This window comes from Pseudophryne corroboree, chromosome 2, assembly GCF_028390025.1.
Source record: "Pseudophryne corroboree isolate aPseCor3 chromosome 2, aPseCor3.hap2, whole genome shotgun sequence".
Lineage (NCBI taxonomy): Eukaryota > Metazoa > Chordata > Amphibia > Anura > Myobatrachidae > Pseudophryne > Pseudophryne corroboree.
This window is the reverse complement of record NC_086445.1, coordinates 920,825,019-920,840,815: the sequence shown is the minus strand read 5'-3', so window position 1 is coordinate 920,840,815 and position 15,797 is coordinate 920,825,019. Positions and strand designations below refer to the sequence as shown.

General features: G+C 50.6%; 1 protein-coding gene across 3 annotated transcripts in view; it reads left to right on the top strand.

Moving 5' to 3' along the window:
• The first annotated feature begins 5,188 nt into the window (after positions 1–5,188).
• Positions 5,189–15,797, top strand: part of BCL7B (BAF chromatin remodeling complex subunit BCL7B) — a 122,983-nt gene continuing 112,374 nt past the window's right edge. Inside the window, exon 1 of one of the 3 annotated variants that reach the window (XM_063956154.1) lies at positions 5,189–5,343. In XM_063956154.1, the coding sequence (XP_063812224.1) occupies positions 5,252–5,343 (92 nt within the window). In that variant the 5' untranslated portion in view covers positions 5,189–5,251. Of the gene's footprint in view, positions 5,344–5,614; positions 5,709–6,030; positions 6,395–15,797 lie in introns of those variants that run through there. The other 2 variants (XM_063956156.1, XM_063956155.1) reach the window with 2 other exon arrangements.

Sequence of the window (15,797 nt, the reverse complement as noted above, 5' to 3'; positions counted from 1 at the left end):
TAGTCAATAAAATACTGTCCCCGTCAAGGGTATCAATATTTTTAGTCAGGGAATCCGACCAAGCCACCCTAGCTCTGCACATCCAGGCTGAGGCGATCGCTGGCCGCAGTATAACACCAGTATGTGTGTATATACTTTTTATTATATTTTCCAGCCTTGTCAGCTGGTCCTTGAGGACGGCCCTATCTATAGACGGTACCGCCACTTGTTTTGATAAGCGTGTGAGCGCCTTATCCACCTTAAGGGGTGTTTCCCAACGCGCCCTAACTTCTGGCGGGAAAGGGTATACCGCCCATAATTTTCTATCGGGGGGAACCCACGCATCATCACACACTTTATTTAATTTATCTGATTCAGGAAAAACTATGGTAGTTTTTTCACATCCCACATAATACCCTCTTTTGTGGTACTTGTAGTATCAGAAATACGTAACACCTCCTTCATTGCCTTTAACGTGTGGCCCTAATAAGGAATACGTTTGTTTATTCACCGTCGACACTGGATTCAGTGTCCCTGTCTGTGTCTGTGTCGACCGACTAAAGTAAACGGGCGTTTTAAAACCCTTGACGGTGTTTTTGAGACGTCTGGACCGTACTAATTGTTTGTCGGCCGTCTCATGTCGTCAACCGACCTTGCAGCGTGTTGACATTATCACGTAATTTCCTAAATAAGCCATCCATTCCGGTGTCGACTCCCTAGAGAGTGACATCACCATTACAGGCAATTGCTCCGCCTCCTCACCAACATCGTCCTCCTACCTGTCGACACACACGTACCGACACACAGCACACACACAGGGAATGCTCTGATAGAGGACAGGACCCACTAGCCCTTTGGAGAGACAGAGGGAGAGTTTGCCAGCACACACCAAAAACGCTATAATTATATAGGGACAACCTTATATAAGTGTTTTCCCTTATAGCATCTTAATATATATATAAGCATATCGCCAAATTAGTGCCCCCCCTCTCTGTTTTAACCCTGTTTCTGTAGTGCAGTGCAGGGGAGAGCCTGGGAGCCTTCCCTCCAGCCTTTCTGTGAGGGAAAATGGCGCTGTGTGCTGAGGAGATAGGCCCCGCCCCTTTTTCGGCGGCCTCGTCTCCCGCTCTTAACGGATTCTGGCAGGGGTTAAATATCTCCATATAGCCTCCGGAGGCTATATGTGAGGTATTTTTAGCCAAAATAGGTATTCATTTGCCTCCCAGGGCGCCCCCCTCCCAGCGCCCTGCACCCTCAGTGACTGCCGTGTGAAGTGTGCTGAGAGGAAAATGGCGCACAGCTGCAGTGCTGTGCGCTACCTTTAGAAGACTGAGGAGTCTTCTGCCGCCGATTCTGGACCTCTTCTTACTTCAGCATCTGCAAGGGGGCCGGCGGCAAGGCTCCGGTGACCATCCAGGCTGTACCTGTGATCGTCCCTCTGGAGCTGATGTCCAGTAGCCAAGAAGCCAATCCATCCTGCACGCAGGTGAGTTCACTTCTTCTCCCCTAAGTCCCTCGTTGCAGTGATCCTGTTGCCAGCAGGACTCACTGTAAAATAAAAAACCTAAGCTAAACTTTCCTAAGCAGCTCTTTAGGAGAGCCACCTAGATTGCACCCTTCTCGGCCGGGCACAAAAATCTAACTGGCTTGGAGGAGGGTCATAGGGGGAGGAGCCAGTGCACACCACCTGATCCTAAAGCTTTACTTTTTTGTGCCCTGTCTCCTGCGGAGCCGCTATTCCCCATGGTCCTTTCAGGAACCCCAGCATCCACTAGGACGATAGAGAAAATTACGCGATTTGCGACATTTTAACCCCTTCTCCACCCGACGGACCCACGAATGCGGGAGGTTATCTCTCCATCCTGCCCGCATCACTAGGGTGCGAGCAGGATGCGGGAGACCTGCCCACTCTTCCGGGGGTGTGGGGGGCTACCCCAAAAAACGGGAGCCTCCCGCAGCTTCCGGGAGAGTAGGTAAGTATGATATATATGCCACAGGAGAGGTTTATATTGCTGCCCAGGGCGCCCCCCCCCCTGCGCCCTGCACCCTTACAGTGATTGAGGTGTGTGAGGTGAATGGGAGTAATGGCGCACAGCTGCAGTGCTGTGCGTTACCTCTAAGAAGATCAAGGTGTCTTCTGCCGCCTCTGATGTTCTTTTCCTCAATACTCACCCGCCTTCAATCTTCCGGCTCTGCGAGGAGGACGGCGGCGCGGCTCTGGGACGGACGGCTAGGGTGAGACCTGCGTACCGATCCCTCTGGAGCTAATGGTGTCCAGTAGCCTAAGAAATAGAGCCCTGAAACTCAGAGAAGTGGGTCTGTTTCTCTCTCCTCAGTCCCTTGATGCAGGGAGTCTGTTGCCAACAGGCTCCCTGAACATCAAAAAACCTAACTAAAATGCTTTCTTTACAGAAAACTCAGGAGAGCTCCTGAAATGCACCCAGTCTCCACTGGGCACAGTATCAAACTGAGGTCTGGAGGAGGGGCATAGAGGGAGGAGCCAGTGCACACCCAGAGTCAAAGTCTTTCTTAAAGTGCCCATGTCTCCTGCGGAGCCCGTCTATCCCCATGGTCCTTACGGAGTCCCCAGCATCCTCTAGGACGTTAGAGAAATATCTAGTTACGCCACTGGGTTCATTTATCATAGATCACATATTCAATGCGTTTTGAGCGCGATCTTACCACCCAGGATCACATTGCAATAGACGATCCCATCAAGCAGATGTATTAATCAGCACTCGCAGGGACAAGGGCTCCGAGAGCAGCCTGTCTCTGCAATGTGCTGTGAGGGCTGCCGAAGCACAGAGACCACTTCCGGGGAGGGTTCCAGGGGAACCCTCTGCCGGCTATTAATGCCATGAGCTACCTCACTTTTCAGATGTTTCGCACTTTAGACAGTGACGTGCGGTGAGGTCACTGGTTGGGGAGGCACTGGCAGCTAACAAGCCCCCCGCTGAAAAAAAAAAAAAGTGTGATCCCCCGACACATCAGTAAAACCAGCACTAGGCAGAACCAGCCAGGGGGAGTAATGCCATAGCAGGGGAGACACTCAGTGTGGGGTCCCCCTGCCATAACATTAATCATCCCCCCGAGCCAGTCAGCCCAGGGTTGGAATTCCTCGGAAAGTGGGAACCCCAAAAAATAAAAATGGGGTCCCCCCTCCCGAGCAATAACCAGCACTGGGCTGATAGCCCAGTGCTATGCCCCGCACCCCTGGTGGCGGTGGGTGCGGGGTTCATTGTATGTTAATATTGTTCTTTACAGGTGGCCTACAGGTCCCAGCAAGCCTGCCCCAGCATGCTGGCACTTGGAGAACCACAAGTGCCAGCATGCCCGGACATAAAGGGCCCGCTGGCACCTGTAGTCCACCTGTAAAGAAAATATTAAAATAAAACACCACACGTCTTAAAAATAAGTTTTATTAAACTGGATCTTCACCTGGGGCCGGCGGTCTTTAAGCTCTTTTGCGTGGCCGCCGCCTTCCCAGGGCTTCCTGCGTCTTCACCTGGGGGGCGCCACATCCCCAGGGCTTCCAGCGCCTTCACCTGGTGGGCGGCGGCTGCTAAGCTCTTTTGCATAGCCGCCGCCCATCCAGGACTTTCGGCGTCTTCTTTCTTCAGGAGCTCTTCACAGCTCCTCCTCCGCCGTCGGACTGACGCTCCTCTGCCTTGCGCTGACTTATATACGTCAGCCAGAGGGGGCGGGGCGATTGGCTCGTGGCGGCCATCTTGAATTTAAAAAATGACGCTGAGGCGCCATTTTTGAAACTGGTACCGCTCTGCTGCCAAACTCTGCAGGCTAAAGGTAAACTTCCGCCGCCCGCACCGCCGCAACCTGCCGCCCGCACCACCGCCGCATCCAGCCGCCCGCACCTCCTCTGCCAGCGTCGCCCACACAGTGATTGACAGCGGATCCAGTGACGGATCCGCTGGCCAATCACTGTGGCCTCACTGACAGGGACGTGCTTTCATAGGTTGAAAGCACGTCCCTGTATGAAAGCGGCACCTCTAATGGTGCCGCTTTCCCATATATTTTCAATTGGCTTTTACTGCCCATGGCTAGTCCCCGCCCCCCCGCCCCCATACCTTTCCCCAGTGACAACAGGAGGCACCACGATCGGTGCCTCCCAAACACATAAAGAGAGGAGCAATGATAAGAATAATATTAAGAGGATACATATGACACAGAATATGTGTCATATGCATCTTCTTTGTATTATCTTAATCATTAATGACAGGGGAGGCACTGCCTCCCGTGCCTCCACGTCCCTGACTTTAGATATGGGTAAAGCATTGCATCCCCCAGAGAAACCTATGGAGGATGCGGCTGCAGACGGGAATGGAGAGATCGCAGGCGATATCGGAGATCTCTGCTGCGGTCCAGCCTTCATACATCCAGGTGACACCTAAGGGGGTAATTCAGATCTGATCGTCCATGTGCTAAATTTAGCACATCTACGATCAGTTTCTCTGACATGCGGGAGGACGCCCAGCACAGGGCTAGTCCGCCCCGCATGTCAGGCCCTACATTCCCCCATAAGGGTGCAAAAGCATTGCACAGCGGTGATGCTTTTGCACCCGCTGAGTAGCTCCCTGCCAGCGCAGCTCCTGCGCACTGGCAGGCAGCTACCCACCCAGGTCGCAGTGGCAGCGTGTGAAGCCCCGCTACGGTCCGGACACGCCTGCATTGTCCAGACCGTGTCCCGCCAACGGCGTTCTAGCGCTGTTGGCACGCCCCCTCCCGCCCTGCGACCGCCTGTCAATCAGGCAAAGGCGATCGCAGCCCTGAGATGCTGTTAGCATCTCACTGGGCTCCCAGATTGCGTGTGCGCACTCCGCAATTGTTTCAGACTGCAATCGCTAAATTCGGAGCAATAGCTGCAAACATGCAATGATAAATGAGCCCCAAAGTATGGTAAGCCTAGCTATACTTGCATTTGAATTCAATAAGAGAGAGAGCTATTTTAATACACTGAAGCTTCAGTACTTAACTACAAGTCCTTCCTAGGCAAAAAAAGAAAGGAAGAGCAATATTAACAAAAGATAAATAAAAATATCAGGCTAACTTGTAATGTAAAGTTATAATGTGCACTGTATTGCGCAGGCGCACTAGACCAACATAGTTCTCCCTCATCACGCAGAGAAGACAAGTCTGATAGAGCTAAAGGTCCTGCCCACTTATCAGCAAGGCCGAGACTAGCCAGGTGACGTCACTAGCGGAATGCCATAAGGCCACGCCCCTCCAGGCATCACGCCGCGGAGTCGATAGGAAAATGTCAGGCCGCTCAGTGAGAGCCGAGACCCGCAGCCGGGCCAAAGATGACATCAAGAAAGTGATGGCGGCCATCGAGAAGGTCCGCAGATGGTGAGCGTTAGCCGGGGGTTAGTAAACTGCGCCCGCCACACAGTACTTAGTGGAGAAGCTCGTCTATAGACGGGACCCCGAGCCGGCAAATAACTTGCCAAGGGGGAGACGCTGATTGGACGAGCGGCAGAGTGACAGATGAAGTAACCAGTGAGTTGGCTACGTTCCGTAGCTGAGCTGTCACTGTCCCTAATTGTAATAGCAGAGGGGCGTGCTTAGAAGAGTGCGATATGATTGGACCTCGTGAAAAAGAGAAGCGAGTGAGTGATTGGATGAACCACGCCGAGCGAAAGCTGTGGCTGTCACTGTCCTCGTGTGTGGTTTCCATGGCAATGGGCCAGAGATGCAACTGTGCGAAGAAGCATGTGCGTGTAGCGTGCGTGTGCCGGGAGTCAGTGCCGGGTTTACCATTAGGCATCTGCTGGGGGCAGCACGGCAGCTAGCCCCCCTATCAGAGAAGCTGCTGAGCGGGTTGCGTGCGGGGAGGGGGATAGCGGCGGCGGCCAGACACCCTGGTGCCGATCGGTGAGGAGGACGCCACGCAAGGGACCTTAAAGACCGACGTTAAAGGTGCTGGGAAGTTTCCCGCGAGGACGGCAGAGCTGCGGGACCGAGTGCTGCGTGTGGCTACACCCCGAGTAGCACGTCCCGCACTATACTGATAGCACCTGCAGCCTGCCGGTACCAGTACACGGGCTGACAGTCTTTATTAACAGTGCTTGTTGTCCCATTTGCGGCACCCAGAGCCTTCTCCTCCCCGCCCCGGCACCTCTGTCCGGTCCTCTGTTCCCTCGTTGCTCCTACGCACCCGTTTCCACAGCACCCTGACTCCCCTCTGGTCCCTCACGGGAGGCTACAAACTCCCCCATCCGTGATACATATAACATGCATGTGCTGGGACCGCTGTGTGTGTTGAGATGGGTGCATGTTCTATGACTGGTACTGTACACAGTACATGCATACGTGTAACGAGGAGGCCGGTGCATGTGCTGAGCTGAGACTATTGCTAGATGACTCTTCAAAAGTTCATACTGGGCGGTGTGCATCAGAGGTACTCATTACTACTCACCTCAAGGTCAAGTTAAAATCTCAGCATAACATGCACTGGGTATCTAATGATGTCCTCTGTACACATCGATATTTCTCTAACGTCCTAGTGGATGCTGGGGACTCCATAAGGACCATGGGGAATAGACGGGCTCCGCAGGAGACTGGGCACTCTAAGAAAGATTTAGTACTACTGGTGTGCACTGGCTCCTCCCTCTATGCCCCTCCTCCAGACCTCAGTTAGAATCTGTGCCCGGCCAGAGCTGGGTGCATTTTAGTGAGCTCTCCTGAGCTTGCTAATAAGAAAGTATTTTAGTTAGGTTTTTTATTTTCAGAGAGCTTCTGCTGGCAACAGACTCTCTGCTACGTGGGACTGAGGGGAGAGAAGCAAACCTACTAACTGCGGCTAGGTTGCGCTTCTTAGGCTACTGGACACCATTAGCTCCAGAGGGATCGAACACAGGAACCTAACCTTGGTCGTCCGTTCCCGGAGCCGCGCCGCCGTCCCCCTCGCAGAGCCAGAAGACAGAAGCCGGCGGGTTGAAGCAAGAAGACGTCAAAATCGGCGGCAGAAGACTCCTGTCTTCATATGAGGTAGCGCACAGCACTGCAGCTGTGCGCCATTGCGCCCACACACTCCGGTCACTGTAGGGTGCAGGGAGGGGGGGCGCCCTGGGCAGCAATTGATTACCTCCTGGCAAAAAGCAGCATATATACAGCTGGGCATTGTAATATGCATGAGCCCCCGCCATTAATTTTACACAAAATCGCGGGACAGAAGCCCGCCGCTGAGGGGGCGGGGCCTTCTTCCTCAGCACTCACCAGCGCCATTTTCTCTCCACAGCTCCGCTGAGAGGAAGCTCCCCAGGCTCTCCCCTGCAGAAGCACGATAGAGAGGGTGAAAAAGAGAGGGGGGGCACATAAATTTTGCGTAAAAACAATATATACAGCAGCTACTGGGTTAACACTAAGTTACTGTGTGATTCCTGGGTCATATAGCGCTGGGGTGTGTGCTGGCATACTCTCTCTCTGTCTCTCCAAAGGGCCTTGTGGGGGAACGGTCTTCAAATAGAGCATCCCCTGTGTGTGTGGTGTGTCGGTACGTGTGTGTCGACATGTCTGAGGTAAAAGGCTCCCCTAAGGAGGAGATAGAGCAAATATGTGTGTGAGAGGGTGTCTCCGTCGACAACGCCCGACACCTGTTTGGATATGTGTAAGTGCTAAGGTGAATTTATTGCACAAAAGATTAGAGAACAGACAGGAAATCTACCCATGTCTGTCCCTATGGCACAGAGACCTTCAGAGTCTCACAATGCTCACTATCCAAAATAATAAACACTGATATCGACACGGAGTTTGACTCCAGTGTCGACTACGATAATGCAAAGTTACAGCCAAAATGGCAGAAAAGTATTCAATATATGATTATTGTAATAAAGATGATTTGCATATCACTGATGACTCATGTCCCTGACACAAGGGTACACATGTTAAGGGGAAGAAAGCTGAGGTAAATTTCCCTCCTCTCATGAGGAAAAAGGGCGTGAATCTCCAGACAAGAGACTGCAGCTTCCCACAAAGAATTCTCAGGCAGTATCCTTTCCCCACTAAGGCCACGATGTGATGGGAATCTTCCCCTAGGGGGTCACGTTTGCCCAGAAGGTAGCCCTAGCTTTTCTCAGGGATCCTGCAGATAGAGTGCACATTCTGGTACACTACTCAGACTGGCGATTGTGTCGGCATGGGTTTATAGCGCTGGGGCGGCGTGGACAGGTACCTTGTCAGCAGAAATTGAGACCCTAGTGTGTGTGTATGTATGTGTATGTATGTGTATATATATATATATATATATATATATGTGTGTGTGTGTATATATATATATATATATATATATATATATATATGTATATATATATATATATAATTATTTATTAAAGATGCTGTCTTAAGAGATATATATATATATATATATATATATATATATATTTCTCTATCGTCCTAAGTGGATGCTGGGGTTCCTGAAAGGACCAGGGGGATAGCGGCTCCGCAGGAGACAGGGCACAAAAAAGTAAAGCTTTTACCAGATCAGGTGGTGTGCACTGGCTCCTCCCCCTATGACCCTCCTCCAGACTCCAGTTAGATTTTGTGCCCGAACGAGAAGGGTGCAATCTAGGTGGCTCTCCTAAAGAGCTGCTTAGAGAAAGTTTAGCTTAGGTTTTTTACTTTACAGTGAGTCCTGCTGGCAACAGGATCACTGCAACGAGGGACTTAGGGGAGAAGTAGTGAACTCACCTGCGTGCAGAGTGGATTTGCTGCTTGGCTACTGGACACTAGCTCCAGAGGGACGATCACAGGTACAGCCTGGATGGTCACCGGAGCCGCGCCGCCGGCCCCCTTGCAGACGCTGAAGAGAGAAGAGGTCCAAAATCGGCGGCTGAAGACTCCTGAGTCTTCATAAAGGTAGCGCACAGCACTGCAGCTGTGCGCCATTTTCCTCTCAGCACACTTCACACAACAGTCACTGAGGGTGCAGAGCGCTGGGGGGGGCGCTCTGAGAGGCAAATAAAAACCTTATTAGAGGCAAAAAATACCTCACATATAGCCCACAGAGGCTATATGGAGATATTTAACCCCTGCCTAACTTCAAAAATAGCGGGAGACGAGCCCGCCGAAAAAGGGGCGGGGCCTATCTCCTCAGCACACAGCGCCATTTTCTCTCACAGAAAAGCTGGAGAGAAGGCTCCCAGGCTCTCCCCTGCACTGCACTACAGAAACAGGGTTAAAACAGAGAGGGGGGGCACTGATTTTGGCGATATTGTATATATATAAAAGATGCTATAAGGGAGAAACACTTATATAAGGTTGTCCCTATATAATTATAGCGTTTTTGGTGTGTGCTGGCAGACTCTCCCTCTGTCTCCCCAAAGGGCTAGTGGGTCCTGTCCTCTGTCAGAGCATTCCCGGTGTGTGTGCTATGTGTCGGTACGTGTGTGTCGACATGTATGAGGACGATGTTGGTGAGGAGGCGGAGAAATTGCCTGTAATGGTGATGTCACTCTCTAGGGAGTCGACACCGGAATGGATGGCTTATTTAGAGAATTACGTGAGAATGTCAACACGCTGCAAGGTCGGTTGACGACATGAGACGGCCGACAATCTATTAGGACCGGTCCAGGCGTCTCAGAAACACCGTCAGGGGTTTTAAAAACGCCCATTTACCTCAGTCGGTCGACACAGACACAGACACGGACACTGAATACAGTGTCGACGGTGAATAAACAAACGTATTTCTCATTAGGGCCACACGTTAAGGGCAATGAAGGAGGTGTTACGTGTTTCTGATACTACAAGTACCACAAGAAAGGGTATTATGTGGGAGTGAAAAAACTACCTGTAGTTTTTCCTGAATCAGATAAAATAAAATGAAGTGTGTGAGGATGCGTAGGGTTACCCCGATAGCAAATATTGGCGTTATACCCTTTCCCGCCAGAAATTAGGGTACGTTGGGAAACACCCCTTAGGGTGATAAGGCGCTCACACGCTTATCAAGTGGCGTTACCGTCTCCAGATACGGCCGCCCTCAAGGAGCCAGCTGATAGGAAGCTGGAAAAATATCCTAAAAAGTATATACACACATACGGTGGTTATACTGCGACCAGCGATCGCCATCAGCCTGGAGATGCAGTGCTGGGTTGGCTTGGTCGGATTCCCTGACTGAAAATATTTTATTCATGTAGAGCATTTAATAGGATGCATTCTATATATATATGTATGTGAGATGCACAGAGGGATATTTGCTCTCTGGCATCAAGATAAGTGCGTTGTCCATATCTCCCAGAAGATGTCAGGGACACGACAGTGGTCAGGTGATACAGATCCCATACGGCAGATGGAAGTATTGCTGTATAAAGGGAAGGAGTTATTTGGGGGTCGGTCCATCGGACCTGGGGACCACAGCAACAGCTGGGAAATCCAACCTTTTTTACCCCAAGTTACATCTCAGCAAAAAAAGACACCGTCTTTTCAGCCTCAATCTTTCCTTTCCCATGAGGGCATGCAGGCAAAAGGCCAGTCATATCTGCCCAGACATAGAGGTAAGGGAAGTAGACTGCAGCAGGCAGCCCTTTCCCAGGAAAAGAAGCCCTCCACCGCGTCTGCCAAGTCCTCAGCATGACGCTGGGGCCGTGCAAGCGGACTCAAGGTGGGGGGGTAGTCTCAAGAGTCTCAGGGCGCAGTGGGATCACTCGAAAGTTGACCCCTAGATCGTACGAGTATTATCCCAGGGGTAAAGATTGGAGAGTCGAGACATCTTCTCCTCGCAGGTTCCTGAAGTCTGCTTTACCAACGGCTCCCTCCGACAGGGAGGCAGCATTGGAAACAATTCACAAGCTGTGTATCCAGCAGGTGATAATCAAAGTACCCCTCCTACGACAAGGAAAAGGGTATTATTTTTCCACACTATATGGTGGTACTGAAGCCAGACGGCTTGGTGACACATAGTCTAAATCTAAAATGTTTTGAACACTTACATAAAAGGTTCAAATCGAGATAAAGTCACTCAGAGCAGTGATAGCGAACCGGAAAAAAGGGGACTATATGGTGTCCCTGGACATCAAGGATTACCTCCATGTCCAAATTTTGTCCTTCTCATCAAGGGTACCTCTGGTTCGTGGTACAGAACTGTCAATATCAGTTTCAGACGATGCCGTTTGAATTATCCACGGCACCCCGGGCCTTTTTACCAAGGTAATGGCCGAAAAGATGTTTCTTCAAAGAAAAAAGGCATCTAAATTATCCCTTACTTGCACGACCTAAAAAGGGCAAGTTCCAGAGAACAGTTGGAGGTCGGAAGAGCACTATCTAAAGTAGTTCTTCGACGGCACGACTGGATTCTAAATATTCCAAGAATCGCAGCTGTTTTCCGACGATACGTCTGCTGTTCCTAGGGATGATTCTGGACACGGTTCAGAAAAAGGTTTTTCTTCCCGAGGAAAAAGCCAAGGAGTTATCCGACCTGTCAGGAACCTCCTAAAACCAGGAAAGGTGTCTGTACATCAATGCACAAGAGTCCTGGGAAAAATGGTGGCTTTTTACGAAGCAATTCCATTCGGCAGATTCCATGCAAGAATTTTCCAAAGGGATCTGTTGGACAAATGGTCAGGGTCGCATCCTCAGATGCACCTGCGAATAACCCTGTCGCCAAGGACAAGGGTATATCTTCTGTGGTGGTTGCAAAAGGCTCATCTATTGGAGGGCCGCAGATTCGGCATACAGGATTTGATCCTGGTGACCACGGACGCCAGCCTGAGAGGCTGGGGAGCAGTCACACAAGGAAGAAACTTCCAGGGGGTATGGACGAACCTGGAAAAGTCTCTTCACATAAACATTCTGGTACTAAGAGCAATCTAAAATGCTCTAAGCCAGGCGGAACCACTCCTGCAAGGAAAACCGGTGTTGATTCAGTCGGACAACATCACGGCGGTCGCCCATGTAAACAGACAGGGCGGCACAAGAAGCAGGAGTGCAATGGCAGAAGCTGCCAAGATTCTTCGCTGGGCGGAAAATCACGTAATAGCACTGTCAGCAGTGTTCTTCCCGGGCGTGGACAACTGGGAAGCAGACTTCCTCAGCAGACACGATATTCACCCGGGAGAGTGGGGTCTTCATCCAGAAGTCTTCCACATGCTAATAAACTGTTGGGAAAGACCAATGGTAGACATGATGGCGTCTCGCCTCAACAAGAAACTGGACAAGTATTGCGCCAGGTCAAGAGATCCACAGGCAATAGCTGTGGACGCACTGGTAACACCTTGGGTGTACAAATCAGTATATGTGTTTCCTCCTCTGCCTCTCATACCAAAGGTATTGAAGATTATACGGTGAAGAGGAGTAAGAACAATACTAGTGGCTCCGGATTGGCCAAGAAGGACTTGGTACCCGGAACTTCAAGAGTTGGTCACGGACGACCCGTGCCCTCTACTTTGAGAAGGGACCTGCTACAACAGGGTCCCTGTCTCTTTCAAGACTTACCGCGGCTGCGTTTGACGGCATGGCGGTTGAACGCCAGATCCTAAAAGGGAAAGGCATTCCAGAAGAAGTCATTCCTACCTTGATTAAGGCAAGGAAGGAAGTCACCGCGAAACATTATCACCGCATTTGGCGAAAATATGTCGCGTGGTGCGAGGATCGGAGTGTTCCGACGGAGGAATTTCAACTGGGTCGTTTCCTACATTTCCTACAATCAGGATTGTCTATGGGTCTCAAATTGAGATCTATTAAGGTTCAAATTTCGGCCCTGTCAATATTCTTCCAAAAAGAATTGGCCTCAGTTCCTGAGGTACAGACTTTTGTTAAAGGAGTACTGCAATATACAGCCTCCTGTGTTGCCTCCGGTGGCACCGTGGGATCTAAATGTAGTTTTAGATTTCCTCAAATCCCATTGGTTTGAACCATTGAAAAAGGTGGATTTTAAATATCTCACATGGAAAGTGACTATGTTACTGGCCCTGGCTTCCGCCAGGAGAGTATCTGAATTGGCGGCTTTATCTTATAAAAGCCCTTATCTAATCTTCCATTCGGATAGGGCAGAACTGAGGACTCGTCCGCATTTTCTCCCTAAGGTGGTATCAGCGTTTCACCTGAACCAACCTATTGTGGTGCCTGCGGCCACTGGCGACTTGGAGGACTCCAAGTTGTTGGACGTTGTCAGAGCCTTAAAAATATACATTTCAAGGACGGCTGAAGTCAGAAAATCTGACTCGCTGTTGATACTATATGCACCCAACAAGTTGGGTGCCCCTGCTTCTAAGCAGACGATTGCTCGTTGGATTTGTAACACAATTCAACTTGCTCATTCTGTGGCAGGCCTGCCACAGCCTAAATCTGTTAAGGCCCATTCCACAAGGAAGGTGGGCTCATCTTGGGCGGCTGCCCGAGGGGTCTCGGCATTACAATTCTGCCGAGCAGCTACGTGGTCGGGGGAAAACACGTTTGTAAAATTCTACAAATTTGATACCCTGGCAAAAGAGGACTTGGAATTCTCTCATTCGGTGCTGCAGAGTCATCCGCACTCTCCCGCCCGTTTGGGAGCTTTGGTATAATCCCCATGGTCCTTTCAGGAACCCCAGCATCCACTTAGGACGATAGAGAAAATAAGAATTTACTTACCGATAATTCTATTTCTCGGAGTCCGTAGTGGATGCTGGGCGCCCATCCCAAGTGCGGATTATCTGCAATACTGTACATAGTTATTGTTAACAAATTCGGGTTATATTGTTAAGGAGCCATCTTTAAGAGGCTCTTTCTGTTATCATACTGTTAACTGGGTTTAGATCACAAGTTGTACGGTGTGATTGGTGTGGCTGGTATGAGTCTTACCCGGGATTCAAATTGCCTCCCTTATTGTGTACGCTCGTCCGGGCACAGTACCTAACTGGAGTCTGGAGGAGGGTCATAGGGGGAGGAGCCAGTGCACACCACCTGATCTGGTAAAAGCTTTACTTTTTTGTGCCCTGTCTCCTGCGGAGCCGCTATCCCCCTGGTCCTTTCAGGAACCCCAGCATCCACTACGGACTCCGAGAAATAGAATTATCGGTAAGTAAATTCTTATTATATATATATATATATATCAAACATGCCCAATGAGACATGAGTGTACTGGGTCCTAGAGTCAAAGCTATGTCGATTTCTGCTTGACGTGTCCTGTAGAATATGCAATGGACAGATGATGCCGACTTAAGAGGCATATGGAAGGCTGAGGATTGTGTGGAGAAGGGTTCTCGGACCTGGTCTCCACGGCTATAGCTGGTAATTCGGATATTTTGCCTTATATTCCTGCACAGCGTAGGAAAGCACGTCATTATCAAATGCAGCTTTTCGAACAAAGAAACAAGAAAGGACGCATCTCGGCCTTTCTTGCCAGAGGCGGGGCCAGAGGAAAGAAGCTGCACAACACAGCTAGTTCCCAGGAACTGAAGTCCTCCCCGGCCTCTATGAAAATCCACCGCATGTCGCTGGGGCTCCACAGACTGAGCTAGGCCCGGTGGGGGCACACTTTCGTAAGTTCTGCAACAAGTGGGTTCACTCTCTGTTAGATCCCTGGGCAATAGATATTGCGTCTCAGGGATACAAGCTGGACTTTGAGAAGATGCCTCCTCACTGACTGCCCTGCCGGCTTCCCCCCACGAGAGGGAAACAGGGTTAACTGCAATTCACAAATTGTATCTTCAACAGGTGGTGGTCAAGGTTCCCCTCCTTCGACAAGGAGGGGGTTATTATTCGACCATGTGGTAGTCCCGAAACCAGACGGTTCGGTCAGACCCATATTGAATTAAAATCCCTGAACATATACCTGAAAAGGATCAAGTTCAAGATGGAATCGCTAAGAGCGGTCGTTACAAGCCTGAAAGGGGGAGATTTTATCGTGACTCGGGTCCTACAGCTCATCTGCCTCTCCTAGGCATGATCCTTGAAACAGACCAGAAAAGGGTTTATCTCCCGATAAAGAGAGCTCAGGAGCTCGTGACACTGGTCAGGAATCTATTAAAACCAAAACAGGTGTCAGTGCATCACTGCACTCGAGTCCTGGGAAGGATGGTGGCATCATACGAGGCCATTCCTTTCGGCAGGTTCCATGAGAGGACCTTCTAATGGGACTTACTGGACAAAGTGGTCCGGATCACATCTTTAGATGCATCGGTTAATCACCCTATCCCCCGGGGCCAGGGTGTCTCTCCAGTGGTGGCTGCAGAGTTCTCACCTTCTCGAGGGCCGCAGGTTCGGCATTCAGGACTAGGTCCTGGTGACCACGGATGCAAGCCTCCGAGGGTGGGGGGCAGTCACTCAGGGAAGAAGTTTCCAAGGGCTGTGGTTAAGTCAGGAGACTTGCCTTCACATCAATATCCTGGAACTAAGGGCCATATACAACGCCCTAAGTCAAGCGGAGACCCTGCTTCGCAACCAATCGGTGCTGATCCAATCAGACAACATCACCGCAGTGGCTCATGTAAACCGCCAAGGCGGCACAAGGAGCAGGGTGGCGATGGCGGAAGCCACCAAAATTCTTCGATGGGCGGAGAATCACGTACGAGCACTGTCAGCAGTGTTCATTCCGGGAGTGGACAACTGGGAAGCAGACTTCCTCAGCAGGCACGACCTCCACCCGGGAGAGGGGGGACTTCATCAAGAAGTCTTCGCGCAGATTGTAGGTCGGGGGGGAACTGCCACAGGTGGACATGATGGCATCCCGCCTCAACAAAAAGCTACAGAGGTATTGCGCCAGGTCAAGAGACTCTCAGGCGATAGCTGTAGACGCACTGGTGACACCGTGGATGTTCCAGTCGGTTTATGTGTTTCCTCCTCTTCCTCTCTTACCCAAGGTGCTGAGAATCATAAGGAAAAGAGGAGTG